This window comes from Clinocottus analis, unplaced genomic scaffold (assembly GCF_023055335.1).
Source record: "Clinocottus analis isolate CAN_PGR_092001 unplaced genomic scaffold, fCliAna1.0.p SCAF_2, whole genome shotgun sequence".
NCBI lineage: Eukaryota > Metazoa > Chordata > Actinopteri > Perciformes > Cottidae > Clinocottus > Clinocottus analis.
In genome coordinates, this window is record NW_027175931.1 from 17,676,497 (window position 1) to 17,699,200 (window position 22,704).

Consider the following 22,704-nt stretch of genomic DNA (forward strand, 5'->3'; position numbering starts at 1 on the left):
AAGCAGACTTTTTAGTGTGGAGAGATGACAGCGGCGCCATGTGTGCTCTGTTAATGAGGACCATGTCATTCAGGAGCTTTGTCAGTAACAATGAGGGCTGTGAAAGAGATAATGAAGACACAGAGATCGGCAGTTTCTTCAGTGCGTTAGTGTAAAAGTTGTTTCAGTAGCATCAGAGGGAAAGTAAAACCAGTACCATGATATTTACAGAAAATATAGAAGGGTGTATGTTGAGCTTCAGAAACAAAAGTACTTGTTTATGAAACGTGTCAACAGAATTAACAGTCCTGACTAATTAAATGATCATAACAGTTCTGGGTGTGACGTCATCCAGGGGTGAAGCAGAGGCTCCGTCAGCAGTTAATATCTACACCGTGAATCAGACTCTGCATTTGTGTCACAGATCCCATTTTTCTCCTCTCCCTCCACTCAATAAGTCAGACAGCCTGAAATATCACACACCTTTAGCTTCCAGCCAAGGTTGTAAATATAAATACCTCAGGATTTATATCTGTGATGTCACAGAGGCACGCTGAATTAATTAGCGTGTGCAGATGGTGAGACCGGAAGATAGAGAGCGCCTCTGCTTCTAATGTGATCGTCCAGCGTGAGTCATCTTTCTTTTTTTTTAGTGTTTCCATGCCCAGCCAGAGGGAATGAATGGCTTGGTCAGAGTGTGGCGATACCGCCATCCATCAGGCTGCTCCTCAACTGTTGAGCTGCATGAAGCGAAGTGTGACGGCAGCAGGCAGGAAGGACACGGGGATCCAGACAAAGCTTTGCATTTGCACTCAGGGACAATGACCTCTGCAATACAACATACACATACGCATGAATTGATCTTTATTTCAATCACTTCCTGTACTTGTAACTATTGTAAATCATCTGTGGACATGTAAATATGTAAAGCATATGTAAAGCCTGAATTGTAACATACGTTTGCCAAAATACTGATTTTTATTGCAGAAACTGCAAACGACCTTTTATATATTTCAACCACTATAAATAAAAGCTCAGTTGCCTGTCGTGTTCTCTTAATGATCAACATGTACTTTTCCTAAAGACTACTGCTGGCGAGATCAAAGGCAAATACTTTCCAATACTCCAGTATTGATTGGAACAATAAATTATCCATCTGTTGTCTGGGTATTCAGTACACGAATCCTTTGGCCAGCAGCACTTTCAGATATTTATGAGATATCCTCTATGCAGGTATTCGTTCCATCCAACGATTACCCAGGTGACTTGTGATTGCTCCCTTGAAGCTCAGAACAAATGGAGCGCTCTCATCACAGAACCCATGATGGTTCTCCAAAGCCTGCAATATTTCAAAGTAATTGCGATACGACTCTGTTTTTTGAATTTCTAAATTTCATCTTAGTCAAGCAGATGAAATCCAGGCCTGTTTGTTTTGATCATTTTTTATTGAGCAGCCCATTGAGTGAACTTGCTTCAAAAGGAGCAAGATGAACCAAATCAAAGATTAGAACATAGATTGGTCCTTGCAAAAATAATAACAGAATGGGCAACAAAAAAAAACAATGCGAGTCATTTAATTGCACAACTTTTTTGAGTCCTGTTGCATCCTTGGAGGCCAGCTGGTTGTCATCACTAGCCTCTGTGGCCGAGGGTGCAGTCAGTCATTTCCTAAGCGCTTCTCCTCGAAGCCAGCCCGAACCCCGGCCTCACCTAATCGTCGTCGTCGTCATTGAAGTGACTGTGTTGTCCTCTTGGGGCAGACGCCCATGGTTTGCCAAAACCTCTATTGCTGCCCGTTGGCTTCTCCTGAGTGGTGATGAGGTCTATGATGGCTGTGATGACGGCACAGTCTTTGGACTGACGGTTTTGCCAGTCCACGGGAGCAGGGTTACGGATCTTCTCCTCCAGCAGAGAATCCAGCTCTCTCTTTAAACTCTGCAGGAAAGACAGGAAGAGGTCGGTCAACCCAACGCGTCTCATCGTTGGCTCGGTCGCGAGCGCGTTTCCTTTGCTTACTTTGACAAGATGAGCGATGCGTGCCGGGGATCTGAAGACGATCCACTGGTCCACGGCGATGGTCTCCTGGTCCTCGTCTTTCTGGATTGTGATGTCGCCGCCGAAGAACAGCAGCGAGAACGGGGACACCTCGGTGCAGTCATACAGGAAGATCTGAGGACACGCAGGGAGAGACGTCGCTAACGCACATCGACAGCAGCGCGACAACAAACACGCTAACGCAGTCAGCGACAGGAAACCGGATCATTATGACACACCGGGCCCGGCAGCTACTCCGTGGTGTGGGCTGAAAGTGTCCTATTAGTGGAGAGAGGCTGCGCGAGGTGGAAATGCGTTTCAGGGCCTCCAGTTAAGAAAAAATGTCATCTCGCCCCGTCTGTGAATTTCATAAATGTGTTGCATTCTTTTCCATTCATTGTCCTTCCTGTGCTTAACTGACAGCTGCAGCTTGACTATTGATGCCCAGATAAAAAATAAAAAATCCATCTTTTCTTTTTTTTTTAATCAGTAAAGATGTTTCACATGAAATTGAAAATGTGAAATATTTAGACCGAACACAGAAGTGATTCAATGCACTCTCTGCACACACTTACAAACTCGGCTTCAGGTCAAACGCCACACGAGTAGCAGACTCTCTATACATTCATATTTCAGCTTTGAAGGTAACAGACGTGTTGAGAACTAGCATCAGAGAACGGTAGAGGAAGGTCAGAGGAGTGGGTGGGAGACAAAGAGAAAAAATGAGCCAGGAGAGCAGGAGAGGACTCCATTTACCTCATGGATGTGTAACGTAACGGAGCACTAGGTGCAAGTGTGTGAGAGGAGATTAAGTTTAAAGTCATCACTTATTATTCTTCCTTTCTTTTTGTGCTTCCCAGGACTTTTTTCTCCCTTCTCTCTGACTTAAACACGTGACCTTGACAAGCTTGCACTCTCTATATACTTTCCTTCTAGAATAGACACAAATGCATAGCCACTGACAGAAAAGATGATTATAATAATGGTGAAATCCAGCAAAAACACTTTTCTTCATAAAGACCCGGGCGGCAAAGTGAGAGACAAAGGCAGAAATCAGAGGACATGAAAGGTGTTTTTCTGCTGAAGGGTAACAGTCACAAAGAGAAACGGCACGAAAAGAACAAAGACAGATGGAAGGGAGGTGAAAATGGGAGTGTGAAGAGGGGCAAAAAAAGACAAGAAAAAAAAGAGATGGAAATATGAGAGAGGAGGGCATTCGCTTCTGCATTGACCGTTTTGCCTCACCGCCGCCTCTCACATTGTGTCTGGAAGCTTTGAAGCACAAGAGCCTTTGAGGGCGAGTTGAAAGGCAGCGTTTTAATCAAATATTAATTCAGAGTAAAGCTGGAATGAACCAGGAGTCCTTCAGAGGGACACACACAGAATCAACAAGACACACGTGAATGTAAAAACACTCGTGCAGCCGTGTTGCATTCCCACGTGCCCTCGCCTACTCACACTGCTCGTCCTCATCTTCAGGTGGTAGATGAGCCACGTGTAGTTGAACTCCGTCTCTTCGGCATTGACCGACTTCGGGTGGATGCACACCTTTCCGTCAGCTTGGGTGTACACCTTGACCCTGAGGAAGATGAGATGGGTGAGAGAGTGTGTGTTTGTCTGGGTGTCAGGGTTACTTACGGACATGCAAACTATTAAAAACACAAATAGTATAGTTTTACTACCATCAGTATTCGATAACTGGCCCCAGCACCAAATATGGAACAAGTTCTCCGCGACTGCCCCGGTGCGCTACAGCTGTGGTTCTCAACATTTGGTCAGAGACGTCAAATATCTTTTCAGCCGAGTATCCTCTAACCAGCGCAAAGCATTGGTTGTTGAAAAAATGATGTAATACACAGCGCTGTGCCATCAGTGTGTGATTTAATCTAGTATATAGACAACTCACTTCATGTACTTACACTTCTATTTGATTAAGCATAGTTAATTAATATATATTCAAAGGATTTTTGAATTGATGTTACTTTTACATATATTTAAAAAAGAATCTCATGTACCGCCAGAAGTACACGTACCTCCATTTGAGAACCACTGTACATGGCAACCTCGTCAAGATTCATTTTGTGTCAAATCTGACAAATGTGGCACTGTGCCTCGGACTCGTGTGCGTCAGACTCGTGTGTGTCAGACTCGTGTGCGTCAGACTCGTGTGCGTCAGACTCGTGTGCTGCAGACTCGTGTGCTGCAGACTCGTGTGCTTCAGACTCGTGTGCGTCAGACTCGTGTGCGTCAGACTCGTGTGCTGCAGACTCGTGTGCGTCAGACTCGTGTGCTGCAGACTCGTGTGCGTCAGACTCGTGTGCGTCAGACTCGTGTGCTTTAGACTCGTGTGCGTCAGACTCGCGTGCTGCAGACTCGTGTGCGTCAGACTCGTGTGCGTCAGACTCGTGTGCTTCAGACTCGTGTGCTGCAGACTCGTGTGCTGCAGACTTGTGTGTGTCAGACTCGTGTGTCAGACTCGTGTGCGTCAGACTCGTGTGCCTCGGACTCGTGTGCGTCAGACTCGTGTGCTGCAGACTCGTGTGCTGCAGACTCGTGTGCGTCAGACTCGTGTGCGTCAGACTCGTGTGCTGCAGACTCGTGTGCGTCAGACTCGTGTGCTTTAGACTCGTGTGCGTCAGACTCGCGTGCTGCAGACTCGTGTGCGTCAGACTCGTGTGCGTCAGACTCGTGTGCGTCAGACTCGTGTGCTTCAGACTCGTGTGCGTCAGACTCGTGTGCGTCAGACTCGTGTGCTGCAGACTCGTGTGCGTCAGACTCGTGTGCGTCAGACTCGTGTGCTTTAGACTCGTGTGCGTCAGACTCGCGTGCTGCAGACTCGTGTGCGTCAGACTCGTGTGCGTCAGACTCGTGTGCGTCAGACTCGTGTGCGTCAGACTCGTGTGCTTCAGACTCGTGTGCGTCAGACTCGTGTGCTTCAGACTCGTGTGCTTCAGAATCGTGTGCTTCAAACTCGTGTGCTTCAGACTCGTGTGCTGTAGACTCGTGTGCTGCAGACTCGTGTGCGTCAGACTCGTGTGCGTCAGACTCGTGTGCTTCAGACTCGTGTGTGTCAGACTCGTGTGTCAGACTCGTGTGCGTCAGACTTGTGTGCCTCGGACTCGTGTGCGTCAGACTCGTGTGCTGCAGACTCGTGTGCTGCAGACTCGTGTGCGTCAGACTCGTGTGCTTCAGACTCGTGTGCTTCAGAATCGTGTGCTTCAAACTCGTGTGCTTCAGACTCGTGTGCTGTAGACTCGTGTGCTGCAGACTCGTGTGCTGCAGACTCGTGTGCTGCAGACTCGAGTGCTTCAGACCCGTGTGCTTCAGACTCGACTTGACTGCAGGGAACTGCGTTCTGATTGAACAGAGTTGTGGTGCCGACATGTGAAAAGCTTTCCAGTAGCACCAGTGCTGAGAGCTATTCATGCAGAGAGAAATGGCCGTGGCAACTTCATTGTCCAACAGGGTCGAAGTCGGTCGCTGAGATCGACAACAAAAAGTGTGTGTCTCCCTGTTGTGTGTGTCTGTCTTTTGCACTGCGGCCACAGCCGTTGCCCATGACAGCTGCCCGAGGCCAGTGTTTTGATGACTGCGTTGATCTTCAGCTGCGAGAGCGCCTCTGTCTCTGTTTTTAACAATTTTTCTAACATGGTTTCTGCAAAGCCGCAGGTGATCGTCACAGAACCTCGTACCTGGGAGGTCTGATGAGATATTGTAGTGCAGAGGCCATTTGTCGATCAAAAGTCACATAACAATGATTGTCTACTTCTCTATTGTGTACTCTGCAGCCCTTCTCCCTGTCAGTCTTTGCTCATTGATCTGGCTGACTCACCCAGGCCTCTTCTTGCTGCCAGACGGTCTGATTGTGGCCACCTTCGGGTACAGACCAGCCACGATCACCGCCTTGATCAGCTTCTCATTGTCTGACAGAGGAGGTGAGAGTTAGAGAAATACAAAAAGGAGCATGTTGCATGTGATATTTCATTACTGATTCATAAGAAAGAGCATTTTTGGACAGATGAATCACAACCGATCGATGAGTAATTGATTCCTAGTTACCCGAGTTGACATTGGATTTGGGGTCTTTGGGGTCCCTGCTGCTAACAAAGCCCGTCTTCATGAGATGCTCAGCAAACTGGCCTTTCATATTGTGCAGCATCTGAATGATGAAGGACACATTGCTTCTAAAGTCTACTTGAACATGTAATGTGGTGCATCAGTATAGCACTCAGGACTCAGAGTCAGACTCACCTGGAGCGTGTTGGCAGACAGGAAGTTGTCCCAACAGTACTCCCTCTCATACCTGGCACCACTGTGTTTGGCTTCCTCCCATCCCTGTTCCATCCAGTACATTAAAACAGAATCAAGTCATACGGCAGACAGAGTTGAAGAACAGATGTGACAGATGTGCGCCGTCTTACCTGGAAGGCATTGACGATGGTGAGGTGGTCACTCTTGGAGTTCCTGGACAGGGTCCTTCTCCTCATGTCTGCCATCTTCTCTTTACCCTGAGGCAGACACATGCATTTAGTATTGCTTTAAGACCTACTGTGCAATGAAAGAAGAAGAAGAAGCAGGAGGTAAGAGTGCAGCAGTGTGTTGTGTCGCCGCTGACACAAGCTTTCATGTCTGTGAACTCGGCGCCATACCAGGGGTATGAAGAAAGGGTCTTTGAAGCTGAGTGAAGCCGCGATGGTGAGTACGGGGTCGAGGCAGCCCAACAGAGCTCCAAACAGGATGAGTTTGCCGATGTGAGGCTCCACAGGCAGGCGGGCCAGGTGGAAACCCAGCGCGGTCAGACTCTCTGAGCGGTCCAGGGCATTCTAGCACAAAGCCCAGAGAAGGATATCACACGTCTTTAGTCACTCCAGCTCAACACACATTTTATGTTTAATTATCCACAAGAAAGGGAAATAGCATTCCAAAATAGAAAGCAGGCTAAAAAGATGAATTATGTATTATTAATTATGGCTCTCCGAGCATATGCTTTGAGTTGTATATTTGTCACATACCACTTTTTTGCATTCTTTCTTTTATTGTGCTTTAACATTGTTGGCATGAAATAATCACCATGCTTTATCTTCTCAAACCTTTTGGAAGAGTCCTGATTTCTCTTTTAGTCCTCATTTATTTTCCCTCTTCTTCCTCCACTAGAGGACAAGCATCCTTGGAACTAGCAGATTAGTAAAAAATAATTCTAGACAGGAGACCTTGAAACCACAGCTCAGATAAGAGTCTCTCTTCCTAAAGTACTGTTTCCCAAATGACTTTGGTACATTTCTTTGCTGATGTTGATTAACGTTGAAACAATACGTCCGATGAATTGATAATGTAACTGATTATTAGTTGCAGCCGTTTTGTTATTTCTGATTTGGTCTTTACGTATCTTTAACAATAAATGAATGATCTGAACTCTTTCTCACCAGATCTACGAGGTTCTTGATGGCTAGGTTGATGGCGTTTGTAGTGGGAGGGTCCAAGGCTTTCTCCAGGAATCGAGCTATAGACCCAAGATTCAGAATCTAGGAAGCACATATCCCATTACACATTTATTAGCAAAAGCATGTCATTATATTGTAATTTGTAGCACTGAATTTTGGGCAGTACAGTATATAGCAAGGAGCTGAGCACAGAATATAATGATTACAAAAGATCATACTCTAAATGTGTATTCACCTCAACATCAAATATGTCATTTCAAATACACATCTACCTGTGAGAAATGGAAGAGTAAGGAAGGGGCCACATTTCTATGTCTGACTAATAGGTTGGAGTGTTGTGATTTAGAGAGTCTCCTCTCGGTTTAGCATGTCGTTAGCGTTTCTCTCATTTTAAGGACAGCTGATGCATTAGTCCTCCTCTCACCCACCAGCTTCAAAAACCACATCAAATAATCCCAAATACTTTTAAGTGAAGTAGAGGACGACACGCACTCAAATGCATATCCAATAAAGCCCGGTGAGAACAATCATTGTAAACACTAGAGCTCAGTGAACTTTGGCTTAATGTTCCATTAGCAGGGGTTGAAATATTTCAGAGTGGAATATGTGGATGAAAAAAAAAAAAAAAAAAAGAGTCGGTAAAATATAGTACGCAACCAAAGAAGACAGCGCCTGAGCGTGTAAGAGAACGAGGCTCAGAAGAGGAGTGAAAGAGCTGGAGACCACAATGTCCATCCCTCATTATTATTATTATCATTATTATTATTATTATTATTATGTAGGAGAGGCAGTAATTAAACTTAATTCAACTAAAACAGCAGCGTGGTCCTCGTTCCCCTTCTGCATTCACATCAATCATGTCCTCATCTCAACACCTTGGTGTCCCTCTCAGTCTCTCTCTCCTCATAGACAACCTTGATCTGCAGGCAGAGCTCCTCCAGCGGCGTCCTCATGATTTCGGGGAGTTGATAAGCATCCAGCAGGCTGGCCCTGAGACCATTGTACAGGTGGTAGCACTTCCCTGGACACACTCTGGACATATGCACAGAAGAAGAGAGTGGGACAGAGAGGGGAGGACAAAAAGAGAGGTTGCGCGTTACATCAGTCCTGTGACAAGAGCTTAATATAAAATCAATGGGATGAGACTTCGCTCGGTAAGCAGCTCCTGCTAATTAGGCCACGCTCCACTTTGATGCCAGAGCTCGTGAACAGAACAGACGTCTCGAGTCACAAACTGGAAACAACTTGGGAGTGACTACGCTTTGGCTTCCTCGGTGTTTACAGATGGGAAGGCAGGAAGGAGTGGGCTGATGGGAAAGACTGACAGAAAGCTAAGATGACAAATAGAAGGGAAAACAATGCGTCCAGATAAGCGCGGCATGCCGAGAGGCACTCGTTTACAGCGTGCCCTCGTTATATCCACCCACATACCTGCCAGCACGTCCTTTCCTCTGTTTGGCATTGGCCAGGCTGACCCACTCCGCTGTCATGGTGCTAATGTTGTTGCTGGTGTCAAAGTTGGTCTCCTTAATCTTGCCTCCATCTATCACGTATACCACGTCATCGATAGTGATGCTGTGAGTAGGAGGAGGAGGAAGAGAGAGAGAGAGAGAGAGAGGAAGAGGAAGAGGAGGAACAAGAAGAAGAAGTGGCAGAAAAAAGAGGCTTGAATAAAGACCCAATCAGACAGAAAGAAATCTTCAAAGCAGTCTGTGAAGAATGTTTAGATAAGACTCACACTCAATCATTCACAAGTTAAAAAACATTAAATGTAGCCCTGTGGTAGGTTTAGAGTCTATATTTAGTATAGTGATGTGAAGGGAGTGCAGGCAGCTTCTTAAACGGCTCAGTGCGTGTGTGCACGATGCTCTGTGAATGCATTAACACATCGACAGACTGTGTGTGCTCCATCCAAACCAATATGACAGTTTCCAGAATCAATCCAGGAAATGAATGCTAATTGGCTCCAAATCTGCTGTTCCTATGAATTAGACCTGAGACCCATTGCATTACACTGGTACACACACATACAGTCGGATGTGTGTGTACCAGTGTAATGGGACGCGGAGTCATCACTTCTTGCTTTTTCTTTCATTTTCCCAAACCTACTAGATGAAACAGCCCAAACTACATTTGCAAAAGGAGCAAGAACAAAAGCTGCACAAACAAATATAAATATATGCACATGCACACAAACACACACACACCTGGTCTCAGCTATATTGGTAGCAATCACAATCTTTGTAACTCCAGGAGGAGGCCTCTTGAACACCTGAGAAGAGTAGGGGTGAAACATCAGATTAGACTTTTCTGACATGAGAGAGGGAGTAAAGAAGGGAGAGAGAGGAGAGAGAGAGAGAGAGAGAGAGAGAGAGAGAGAGAGAGAGAGAGAGAGAGAGAGAGAGAGAGAGAGAGAGAGAGAGAGAGAGAGAGAGAGAGAGAGCTAACCTGCGTCTGGTTAACGGTCGGCATGAGCGAGTGCAACGGGATGATAACGAACCGGTCTGAAACACAGACACAACAGAAAAACTCAAACAAAGAACCACAACATCATGTAATACTGCTCGTGTGTGAGGCTGAACAATTATGTCAAAAGATATAACCGTGAAAATCCTGGTCGATATCAAGAATGCAACAATGAGTAACCATGTTTTCATCTTTGGCAACAAAACTTATATTTTTTATTAAATATGAACAGAAAAACAATGGATTTAATCCAATATATTCAAAAATCTTCTTTTGTATGATTTATACACAAAAGTTTGAAAGAATCTTACATTTATAGATACTCCCACCTCAAAGAAAAATGATGTATGTATGATTACTCTAAGTCTTTTCTCTAATTCCTTTCTCAATCTATGCACACTTGAGGTTTTGTAAGTATTTATATCACACTAGGGCCAATTACCATTTACATTATCAATGAATCAGTAGAATATGTTCCTGATTAATTGATTTTCTGAAACCCGATTCATTTCTAGTGGATTCATAATTGTAGTTCTCCACACTGTTGTGTGGAGAGCTAAAACTTTGGTGGAGAGCAAATAAATCCAGTATGTGGAGAGCTAAAAAAAATAATTTTGGAGTGCAAATGATATTGGACCAGATCCAAACCAGTAAAATAAGGATGCTCAAACGTATAACTTACTGTATTTAAGTTGGGCACAGAAAAACTTTCAACAGGGGAATGTCAAAACTGCCACATTTCGCACTTCGAAATCATAAAACAGCACAAACGTACATGAATACAGATCGTCCCTGAAGTGTATCAACACTGAGGTCACTAGAAGCCGCTTTCATGTCACAAGTGTGTGTTTGCAGGCGTGTACCTGACCGGAACATCTCCTGAGCCACGAGCAGGTCGTTGAGTTTGCTGATGTCGTCCCAGCCAGGAAGGAAGACCAAGATCGCTCCCTCCTGTCGGACACAGACACGACTCGACACTCAGCAGCTGAAAGCCACGCAGCGACAAAATACAACAAGAGACAGGCTGCCAACAGAAACCAGCAGCCGTTAACCGGAGGAGCCTCAGCAACAACGAAGCCAAGTGAGCGAGGCGTCGCGTCCTCGGAGGAGCCGACTCGCCCTGAGCCACACAATATGTCCCGACATTACCTGCCAACATCATAATGACAGCATCCTCTTCCCACTACAGGGCTTCTGCTCCACATTACCACAGGGATAGACTCTCTTAAAGCGGCGGGAAAAAAAAGAAGAAAAAAAAAAAGGAAAAACTATTCATCACCTGGAGAATATAGAGGCGTGCAAATGCAAGCTGAGAAAACATCAGCAGGATAAACAGATGAAGGCGGTTAATTAGGTTGGAGGTCTGCCAGTGCGAGCAAAATCAAATGAAACACAACATCACATCATGCTGCAATGGATAATACCTACAAAGAATTAGTGATCATATGGAGAAACAGGACACAGAGAATAATGCAATGAGTCAAGATTTAGAGATTAGAATACGGGAATATAAACATGCTTTTCTAGAAAGCGGTTTTCCTTCACCAAACGTCTCAATGCATTAGTGTTTGATGTCATCGGACCACAAACTTTTTTTACTTATTTCAACACAGATTTTCCTTTTTTTCCTGATTCAAAACGAAGGAGCTTGGCCAGTTGCTACAAACACACACAAGGTGTAGAGGTTTAAAACCTGGCTTTGGAGTCATTGACTGATCACACGAGCAGCAGCTTCTACAGACCGTGACATACTGGATGCACCATACTGAAATAAACCTAAAGACCAATATAATGTTAGACTTCTAAACTAATGTCAAAAGGGAAACTACATTAATATTATTGCTCCATTAAAGAGCTCAAATTAAACAGAAATGATAGTCAGGATAATATTAAGCAGATACAAAATAGTCTTTAAAAAGGACTTTTCATTTCCTGAGAGAAAGGGGAGATGAAGAACAGACATAAAACGATAGCTTCTGGGTCCTGAAAACCTCTGCCAGTGGCTTTTAATTAAAGCTAATTATTATTACCAGTGCTCACACGGTCACCCACTTGGGACTAGATTTGTGTGCGTTAATGTCCGTGCATGTGTGTGTGAAAGAGAAAGGAGGAAAGAGATGCAGGTGGTGTGCGACCTGACAAAAACACATGATCACACACATGCAGTAAAGAATGATTAAATCCAACACAAAAAGCAAAAATCACACAGCAGTCTGTAGCGTTGGAAACACGCACGCACGCACGCACACACCCATGCACACACGCACACCCAGCAGGTGTTCATTAATGCCTGTGTGTCACCCCCTAGGTGTCTAATCACGGACTCCAGCAACACAATGAACCAATCGTCACACTGGAAGCCTGGCAGAGGGCCCGGGTCCTCGGTTCAGAACGCCGTCACAGAGAATCAAGCAGTTACTTCTCGACCGTTGGACACTGCCACGGCGAATCAGCTGGCTGACTGGCTGACGGTGGCCGTGACTGAGAGATATGGCTTAGTAGGGGAAGGGATAATTATTCTGTCTGACTGCGTTAGTCACATCTCATTCTGAGCCCGTCTCTTTTTCCTGTTTCTCTGCACCACAAACCAACAAACAAGTCAAAATAGTTTCACTTTGTTTGAAAAAATACAGAAACGGTGAGAGCAGTATCGATTGTTTTTCTTCCATTCAGGCACTTCCTTTCAAAAGTTGTCGTCACCATTGTTTTCTCCCTTGTAATAGTGACAACAACCCACGCTGAATGCTTTCACGTTTCATTGTGCAGATTTGTTTTCACATGTTGGCACTGACCTTCGTGACTAACTAGAAAACAGTTGAAAAAAACATAAGGAATATGCTGCAAATACAATTTGAACAAGGGATTTACTAAAATAGCAATAATTTTTCAAATGTTTTCTCTGCCTTCATTCCGTCTGAAATAGAGCTATAGCGATGTCTGAAACCATGCAAAGAAAAAAAAAAGAGACGTCTGTTCTGACTTAGTTGAATATACTCCACATTACCAAAGTCTGAACTGAACACTGGAATAAAAGAGGAACAGAAAAGAGTAAACAAATCAAAGTCAAAAGGAAATGAATGTGCATGGGATAAGCATCTGTCCGATCACTCATTAGCACGGCTCTGCTGTCAGAATCCCTGATATTTCCTCTGATCTAATGTTGCTCTGTGTTTGGAAGCTAGCCCTCCTGTTGCTTCCATCTGCTCCACCTCGGAATGTACTGTGCGTCTCTCTGTATGGCCGTCAACTATTCACTATTATTCGATTTGAAGCCATGTTGCTAAGCCACTAGTCCACTGGTTTGGGTCTTTTCAAGCCCATGAAAAAAGTTAAGCTAAAATCTATAGTTCAAGTGTCTGTAACATAGGCACTCAGATCTTTTAGGCTGTTCCGACCCATATAACTGACCCCATTTTCATCAATGGAGTACAATGTACTTCAGTAAAGACATCACAATTTAGCCACTTTCAGACAGCTGCCCTGAAACCAGACACACAAAGGTTAACTCACTTCGTCCTTAAACACAATATGGCGAATCAGTGTCACGATAAGCTCCAGGTCAATCTTATCATCATTGTCCAACATCTCCAGTGTCTCAACAGTGTTGTCGGAGTATCTGTAAAACACGGGACAAAGACAATGAATAAATACACAAACCCCCTCCATCTTCCATGTAAGCCTTAAGTCTAAATTATACTTACTTACTATGGACTTATTGTACCTGCATGCAGTGTAGTAATTGACATATAACTTTGCTAATAACTGTTATGACTTTAGGGTTGTGCATTCAGACAGCGAGTACACTGTCTAGTATAGTACACAGTACTCTAGAAGAAATCCTGTACAAAAATCCAATACTTTCTGTGGCATCGACTCAGCGACACGGAGTAATAATGGAGGCAAAGAAAAAGGATCGCACTGCAAATAGCTGCAATAAAAGAAAAAAAGAGTGTTTGTGAGTTTTATTGAGAAGTGGAGCTTTTCCCAGTTGCTGGATGGAAAACCACATCACAAAGATTCAGCAGTAAACTACAGTTGTTGCAGTGTTTGTACAACCCATGTCACCTATGTACCATATTGCCTGTGTACCATGTTACCTGTGTACCATATTACCTATGTATCATATTACCTTTGTACCATGTTACCTTTGTACCATGTTACTTATGTACCACGTTATCTAACCACTCAGCTGTTCTCACCAACTCACCTGCCTTGCAGTGAGCGTGCATAACTGGGCCACATCTCCTTGTATTCAGCCTCTTTCTCCTCCTTCTCAGGCCTGGATTGGCTCCCATGCCAAAAGCCTCTCTTCCTTGAGGGGCGGCGGTCCAGATTCTGGCACCGATACCTGGCAGACATACACACACACACTAGTTCATATAAGACCCCAACAGAAGGGCTGTGGTTCCGTTAGTGTCTTTGTAGTTGTTTTGTGTCCATGTTATCTTTGCATGTGTGTGTTTGGGAGCAGTGTCGTTCTACCTGGTCATCTCCACAACGTCTTCAAGTAGGAACTCCTCAACCGGGAACGTCAAACCAGGGATGTGAATCATTTCACAGTTGTCTAAAGGTTGGATGCAGGGAAACGGGGAGATGAGAAGGAGGAACAATCCAAAACAAATAACTTGAACAAACTGTTGTATGTCACTCATTGGACTGCATACCAAAATATTTAGAAAACTTCTCTGCGTTGAGCGTGGCACTCATGAGGATGATCTTGAGGTCATCTCGATGGGCAAGGATGTCCTTCACAATGACGAGCAGAACATCAGATTGCAGGTTCCTCTCATGGATCTCGTCCAACACCAGGTGGCTGATGCTGGACAATAACCTGAAACAAGAAGTAGGAAAAATGGTTTTACCAGTGGTTCATTTTAGGTTGGGTCTCTGTGGGCATTCCAATACCAATATGACGATACTATTGAGTAGGCCAGAAAAGTTATTTAGTAGGGGTGGGAATCACCAGAGGTCCGAGGATACGATAATGTCCCGATACAATATTATCGCGATACTGCGATACGTTGAGAATTGCGATAGATTGCAATTTTATTACCTTTTTTTCAACCGCAAATTGTCCCCAAAGGAAAACTTTGTTGACAAAAAATAAATTGATTTTATTATTCTATGACCAAAAAAGTTTAGAATTGATTAAATAAAAGATTGATACTTGGCTTCCGTGTATAGATACAATATTGCCGAGCAAAATATCGCGATACTATGCTCAATCAATTTTTTCGCACACCCCCATTATTTAGTGTGTCCCACTACAAATGCAATATGCCATAAATACCATGATGTCCTCCTGCATTCCAGTCACATTTAACAGGATGCAAGCCTGCATACTTTCTCTGATTATTCTGACTCACAATCCTTTGTGCACTGATATACGAGCAAGAAGGTCATACTTCAAGGTGCATTGTGATGAGGAGTAAGTATGTCCCACTTTAAGCATACCACATGCAACAAAAGATACCTTGTCTTGTCAGCTTGTCTTGTCAGCTGCAATATGGACTAAAAATCAAAAGAGAAACTATGTGATTTGGAATGCAGTGCATGCGTTCTCATCAGGCCTGAAAAAAGCATCCTTTGGTCAGTAGCTATAATAAGATGCTGTTTTTTTTATGTACTCACTTTTCAAATGACACATCAAAGCTTTTGCGATCTAAAAATGGTATATTACATATTTAGATATGCGCTCTTTGGAACCAGAATTGAGTTTTGTGCTCATCTGTACAACAGTAGTTTAATGATCAAAAAGGCTCTGTGGGAAATATAAATTAATCACTTGATGGCTCGAGACAGAAACCGACGAGTGTGAACATAGCAACGACTGTCGGCTCGTAAGCAAGCTGCTGCATAAATACATCTTAATGCCAAAAAAGTTGCAGTATTTTTGCCAGACAACTGTAGTTCTAAGTGACTCACAAGCGCTGTGCCAATTCTGAGAAGACCATGAAGCGAGACAACAAGAAAGACTGGCACTCTCACTTAGTCTGTTTTTTTTTTTCTGAAGACAATCAGAATGCAAGGATGAGTCAACAGAAGCTGTGTGTGTGTGTGTGTGTGTGTGTGTGTGTGTGTGCGTGTGTGTGTGTGTGAGTGTGTGTGTGTGTGTGTGTGTGTGTGTGTGTGTGTGTGTGTGTGTGTGTCTGTGTGTGTGTGTCTGAGAATGGGGACCCATACTAATGCTTCTTACACAGATAGTAGACAGTCAACCACAAATCAATGGGGATAAAGCGAAGTGACGCAGATGAGACAAAAGACTGGAGGAAGGACACCAAGAGGAAAAGCATGGAGGCAGAAGAAATGCAGGGTGAAGATGTGATGAGGATGAGGAGGAAGCAGGGCTGGGGAGAGACTCACGGGTCTGTGCGAAGCCACTGAAGAATGATGCCTGTTGTACAGTACAGGACCGAACCTTGTCTCCGTGGTAACCGGCTGAGAAAGAGAAGCAGAAAAAAAAAAAGTAATACAAATTAAGATGAGTATAAAGAAGAACTAAAAGAGACCAGAGACTCAGGATTCTCGGTTCAATTTCCCACATTTATGTCTGGATATTTACATCTTCCTCTTCCAGTTCAGGATTTCACACTTTTTTCTCGGTTTTCTGCTCAAAGATTATTTCTAAGCAGCAATGCATTGATACTCAGTTGGTACACAGACAAAAAGATCTTCATATCAAACTTTGCACAAGTATTAGAGAATAACGTTTAGCAATTGTAAGATTACTTCTCATTTATGTTAATCCCAAATCATTGTATACACAGACGCTAATACAACGAGCAAATACAGTGTGATAATAAGATCATCGATAGCAATGATCCAACAGGGTAAGTAATAAATAAGAAAGCAGATAATAAACAACAGTGAAAGGAGGCGCTCTGGCTGAATTAACTTGCTGAAAGGCGCTCAGGGCAAAGAGGAGCCGCCGGGCTTCGAGTACCCATCACTCATCACGCTCTGTGTGCAATGTGTACAGTTTCCAATGCTGCAGCACTGGCATGGTTTTGATTCATCGCTAATTTATGTAGGCCTGGTGACAGCACCAGCGCGTGCACGCAGCCTGTTCAGTTCTTTCCACTGAGATTGAATCTTCAGGAGTCTCATGCTTCAGCAGCTGGGAACAAAGCCCGACTGACTTTACTGTACTCGCCTCACAGGCTACCCTGGTTTTGTCTCATTGGAGGGAGAAGAACAGACTGGATGTTTTAGTTTTCTGGAAGGGACTATTTTCACGGTTTTCTTTGCCTGCACTACAACCATAACTCTGTTACATTATGATATGCTATTATAGATATCTATCTATCTATCTATCTATCTATCTATCTATCTATCTATCTATATATATATATATATATATATATATCTCTATATATATAACAATATGTATGTGTGTCTTGTGCGTTGTAGAACGACTTAACGAATATTTACTCACAACGCTGTCGGTGCACGAGCGCGTCACTAAAATTACTCGGAGCATGAATGAGAATTAACTATCATACAATATCATAATGTGTTGTGACAAATCATGCTTTATGTCTTCTTTACTCACATCGATGAACTCCCACGTGTGTGTGTGTGTGTGTGTGTGTGTGTGTGTGTGTGTGTGTGGTCATGAAGCTATAATGAGGCAGTGGTGGCCTGTATGTGTAAACGTGGCCAATCAGCTGGAAAACATCCCGTTTAGGTTAAATGCCAATAAATCAATGCATCTTTACTTCTAAGTAATGCTCTCGAAGACTTTTATTAAAATCAAATGCTTAGGTGTTTGTGAGACGACACAGAGAGGCGACCGTTGGTTCTAAACAACAACGGCGGCTCCTGAAGTGCTTAGCGTGTAGATGCTGCTACAGCATCAGGTATGTCGATCATTGTAAAATATGTTTGAAGAGACGCTCTTACCTCTGCAGGCGGATTTGGTAACCACATGAATTTGCATTTCCTACACTTTCTGCCCTCTCCGCTGCTACACGCTCTGCTACCTAAAAAAGGAGCATGCACAAAACGTTTAAGAACACAATTAGCATTGTTCAAGGATATCCATCTAAATTACATGACAGCTGCAGCCAACGATGCAGCCCATAAACACGATATCACTCAATTCAGCAACCACGTCTGACCGTGGTATGCACACACAATCCAACAAAGAGCTGAAAAACGAAGAGCACGTACCGAGATGGCGCTGATGCGACGAGGCTGCGTGCAGACCACGCGACACATCGAGCCCACGCCTCTGTTGATGTAGTCATCGAGGATGAACTGGGTAACCTGAGTGGTCTTTCCACACCCTGTTTCCCCGCTCACCACCAGGACACGGTTTGAGTTGATGAGCTTAACCAGCTCCTGAGTAGAGAAAGATGGAAGCAGACGAGAAGAAAGATCATGAAAGGAGGAGGACAAACAGGGGAAATAGAGGAGATGGCTTTATTTAGCAGAATAAGCAATGATGAGGAAGAGATCGTTTGCTTCAAGAGTTAGTGGAATCAAAAACTTACCTCTTGTTTGCCATAAGATGGAAGTTTTTCTCTGAATTTCTGAAGGCAAAAAAGGTAAAACATTTGTTAAGAATGAAGAATATCAATACAATGAAGACGTTCTTTCTTTATAACTTTATGAAGTGTACAGTTTTTTACATTCCAAAACATCTTTTATTTCAATTTTACAAACCAACTTATGTGCAGTAGGTTGACAATAACTCCTCAATATTCACAATAATAATGGGACTTTACAATATTGTGAAACTGTGACTAATCCTCTCTGTAAATTCATTTTTAAAACATTTACCAATATTTTGCCCATCCTTACTCCATAATATAGTCTTACACTAAACATAAACATCTGTTGACTTGTAAATCTCAAAGTACAAAACAAGCCAAAGAATTATTAGAAATTACGTGGAAGATTTGACAAATTATTCTGTCACATTTACTGTTCCCATCTCCAATTATCCTGTTGTTATTGGTTATTTTTATTTGTTGCTTTACTATTCCAATCTTCCCCACAGAAATAATCATGCAACTTTGTTTAATTGGATGGAATTCATCCTATTAGGTTGGGCATCCAACCACCAATACAGGTCTGGTCCAGTGGACTTTGCAGACACTTAATAAAATGATTACGTTCAACATAATGAACTTGATACTCATCCATATGCTCACCAGCATTTCTTTGTATTTTGGATCTGATTTCTTGCCCTGCAGATCTCTCTTCAAACGGTCATCAAGTGAAGCGTCTCTGGTTACTTCCTGGAGTAAGAACTCCAGGTCCCTGTCATTCCTTCTGAGTGTCTCTTTCTTCTCCTTCTCCTTCTCCTTCTCCTCCTCCTGCTGCTGCTGCTGCTGCTGCTGCTGCTGCTGCTGCTGCTGCTCCTCTTCCTCATCATCATCATCATCATCCCACGTGTCCGGAGGCTCATCTTTAACGACTGCATGGGAGAAGTAACTTAACGGAAAAACATTCTGTGTAAATATTCTCAATGCGGTGGATCACCACACAATATTTGTTGTTCTGGGATTGTTGCATGGAGCGTCAGCAAGTATTGCAATATATTTTTGAAGCAATGCTTCTTATTGGCTTGGTAAGTTACCGTTGCGATTTGTGAGTTGCTTTCTTCTGGCCTGGAGTAACTTCTTCCTCCTCATCCTCAGATTTGAACTCCATTTTCTGTTTTTCCTCCTCAGACATGTCCCCATCGAAGTAACTGCAGACACAGATTAGAGTGACATTTTTGTCAGCACTCACAGCTGAAAAAATAACTGACACCCCAGACACTTTGATCTTATCTACTTTTCCCATTTTCTTTATCGTAAGCCCTAAATGACACCATGCTAGTCTCAAACAGAATGGCTACAGACTCTGTTCTCACCAATGACCACTGCTATTTGCAGCTGCCCGCCCGCTGTTAGATGTAGAGGCTCTTGCGTCCCTGCCATCTCTCCCCGGACAGGGGAAATCATTCTGGACCGAGCTAAGCAGCTTGGTAATATGCTGTTCTCTGGCCTCATCCATCTGGACCACCGCCCGCTGCACAAGGACAGGTAAAGAAGAGGTAAAGGACAAGTGAAGGACAGGTGAAGGACAGGTGAAGGGGGTAATTCAGTCATAATCAGTCTGTACAAATGTGAAACAAACTCTGTCCCTCTCAGACTTCCGATGCTCTTTCTAAACCCAGTAAATTTAATATTAATATCTCTTCGGCTCCAATGACAAACAACTCGAATGCAGTTTTATAAGTTGGAAGTTGAAAAACATTCAGGGTAGGTGTCTCTAATGTTTAGGCCATTGTCTCTACCCATCAAATGGATTCAAGCAATGATAAGACGTGTCAGGATCTGGGTGGCGTACCAACCAACTGCAGGGTTTTGCCCACCAGTTAGTGAGCACATGTCGGCACATAGACAATGTCCTTTTAATCTTTTTGTTTTTTTTCAATTAAATCTGCAAATGCCCCACACTTTGCTTGGAAATCAGGCAGTAGGTGCTGAGCTCTGGTGTCTACTACAGGGGTTAATACATCAGTAAGGATGGAGCTGTCACCTGTCACCTGTGCCTCACCGATATGAGGCACTTATGTCACACAGGTGACTCGTATAGGTGCTGATCAAGGTTTCTGATGAAGTGACAACCTGCCCCGCTCAACACAGAGTGCACTCAACCAAACATACCGATCTCCGGTCACCCTGCTTCCTCCTCGCGACTCCGTATCTTGCGTACCACAGACCGATCTCACGTCCCTTCAGGTGGGGAGGAGGACGGTCCCGTTGTCCTCCTCCTCCCCCTCCTCCTCCTCCTCCTCCTCCTCGGTCCTGGTCCAAGTCGGACCGTTGTCCACTCGAACCTCTTCCACCTCCTCTGTCCCATCGGTCTCTGCTTCCATCTCTGTTTCCTCCACCTCCTCTATCCCATCGGTCCCTGCTTCCATCTCTGTTTCCTCCACCTCTTCTGCCTCTTCTCCCTCCTCGACCACCACCATAACCAGAACTCATACCGCCGTCAGACACAAGCGGTGTTAACACCCACCGCTAAGACGCTGGATGACTATCGGTTAATCGGTAACGCTAGGTTAACTTAACGTTACGTGTATTGGAACGTTAGCTACTCGCTAATGCTAACGAAGCTAAGAGCCGGTGCTTCGCTACGTTACATTGACGTGTTAAATCGACTTCCGGGTAAGAGATTAAACACTAATGAGGTTAAACACACGCAGTTAATTCCTTGATAGGTAACGTTGCATTAACAGTTGAAATGATGGCCCACTAGTTTACTGTAAGACACTCAGAGGATGCTGTCAAGGCAACACTTTTTGGAGTCCATCTGCATGTCGCATAGAAATGACGTCAGAGATCATTTCCAGCTGCCTGATATCACAGCTCTGTGGTTTGAAGTTCGTTCGAGATGAGATCAGTTCTGCGCACATCAGAGAGCTGATTGGCTCTTAGATCAGACAGCAAACACTACGTGTAGTAGAAACTCCTTAAATTATGTGTAGTTGTAATACTTAATGATCCATTGTTGACTATTATGTTGATTGTTGACACAATGTTGTAGCAATGATAGTGTATAAAGATACAATGAGAAATGTTATTATTGTTGTTGTTGTTGTTGTTATTATTGTTAATATTATTATTATTACATGCATGTAACTACAACTGTGATTACATTAGATTATATTATATATTCATTTTTCAGTCCCGCAGTGGGGACATTTCAGGATTACAGCAGTTAACAGGTAAAGAGCACACAAGAGACATAGGGAAAAATCAAAAGAAGTAATATAAATAATAAACGGTAAAACATTTTTTTTTTAAAACATTACGCTTCAGAGCATCAGGCAATGACCTGTCGTTAAGGCCTTAAAGGTTACAGGCAAATGAAAAAGATCTGCCACGACTGCTAACTGCTAGAAAGCATTAGCCTCACGTTTAAAAAAAAGTCTGTAGTTTAATTGTAGTCTATTCTCTTGTAAAACATGATAGGTATTCATCAACTATATACAATATAGTTTCAAAAACAATTGCAATCCATCACCCTCTGACTGAAAATGCACTAACAGAATAGCAGAGTTGTTTAGTGTTGGTTAGCAATTACACTTTGCTGATTTGAATGTACTAAACATTGGTCTTGTTTTAAGTTAGCTGACAGCTCTATTTGGGTATTTATCTATCTCTCTTTTTCGTTCTTTTTCTTATGAAATAAAAGCAATATTAACCCAATTAGTGGCCATGGCAGAGACAAGAGGATGTGCAAGAGGAATCAAAGGTACGAGTGTCACTCATGGGGCATCCATGATGCACGAGAGGCTGCAGAGTAGCCACCCACCAACCCTCCAGCTCTGTGTCAATGACATGAAACATCATGCATCACCGCTTTTTAATCAACTTCTCTTACTCACGCACTCTTCCATTCTGTCATTATCGTGGCAATGATACAATCAAACATGTGAAACGTTTGATTTTATAATCTGTGAAATCAAAATGTGTGCATTGTGTCCACATTCACGGCGTCATCAACTATTTTGTAATTAAAGGAAATGCAACTGCCGCACAGACAACCTCGCATATACAGTGAGATAAGATCATTTCCGGATGACATAATTACTTTATTGTCAATTGATGTGAAAGATAAGCGTCATCTGAAATTTCTCTTGAGGAGTATGTTTTCATTATCTGTCTCACATGAATTAAATATCTGGCTCTGTTTTTCAGCTTTGACAGAAATAGTCAGTCTTGTCTTTGAAGTTTGGAATCAGCCGTGATCTGCTAAACTTTGTTTGAATTGGCAGTTG

The 22,704-nt window shown here is 43.4% G+C and overlaps 1 protein-coding gene across 1 annotated transcript; it reads right to left on the minus strand.

The window, feature by feature from the left end:
* Positions 1-1,405: 1,405 nt before the first annotated feature.
* dhx36 (DEAH (Asp-Glu-Ala-His) box polypeptide 36) lies at positions 1,406-21,237 on the minus strand. The gene is made up of 26 exons (XM_068584998.1): positions 20,585-21,237; positions 19,786-19,943; positions 19,507-19,620; positions 19,079-19,361; positions 18,416-18,454; positions 18,093-18,263; positions 17,823-17,902; positions 16,284-16,358; positions 14,585-14,751; positions 14,403-14,484; positions 14,128-14,268; positions 13,431-13,536; positions 10,784-10,871; positions 9,903-9,958; positions 9,662-9,726; positions 8,886-9,029; positions 8,369-8,486; positions 7,437-7,535; positions 6,663-6,836; positions 6,435-6,521; positions 6,265-6,348; positions 6,073-6,172; positions 5,846-5,936; positions 3,472-3,592; positions 1,996-2,148; positions 1,406-1,914 (listed from the first exon to the last, which is right to left on the minus strand). Exons 1-26 carry the CDS (start codon positions 20,903-20,905, stop codon positions 1,690-1,692), a joined length of 3,342 nt encoding a protein of 1,113 aa, XP_068441099.1. The 5' UTR covers positions 20,906-21,237; the 3' UTR covers positions 1,406-1,689.
* Positions 21,238-22,704: the final 1,467 nt, after the last annotated feature.

Excerpts from the sequence above, each read along its gene's own strand:
- dhx36 (XM_068584998.1), bottom strand. The coding sequence starts at position 20,905 with ATGAGTTCTGGTTATGGTGGTGGTCGAGGAGGGAGAAGAGGCAGAAGA. Across the intron at positions 18,264-18,415 it reads CATCTTATGGCAAACAAGAG|GAGCTGGTTAAGCTCATCAA; the intron begins GTAAGTTTTTGA and ends TTCTCTACTCAG. Across the intron at positions 5,937-6,072 it reads CAAATCCAATGTCAACTCGG|ACAATGAGAAGCTGATCAAG; the intron begins GTAACTAGGAAT and ends CTCCTCTGTCAG.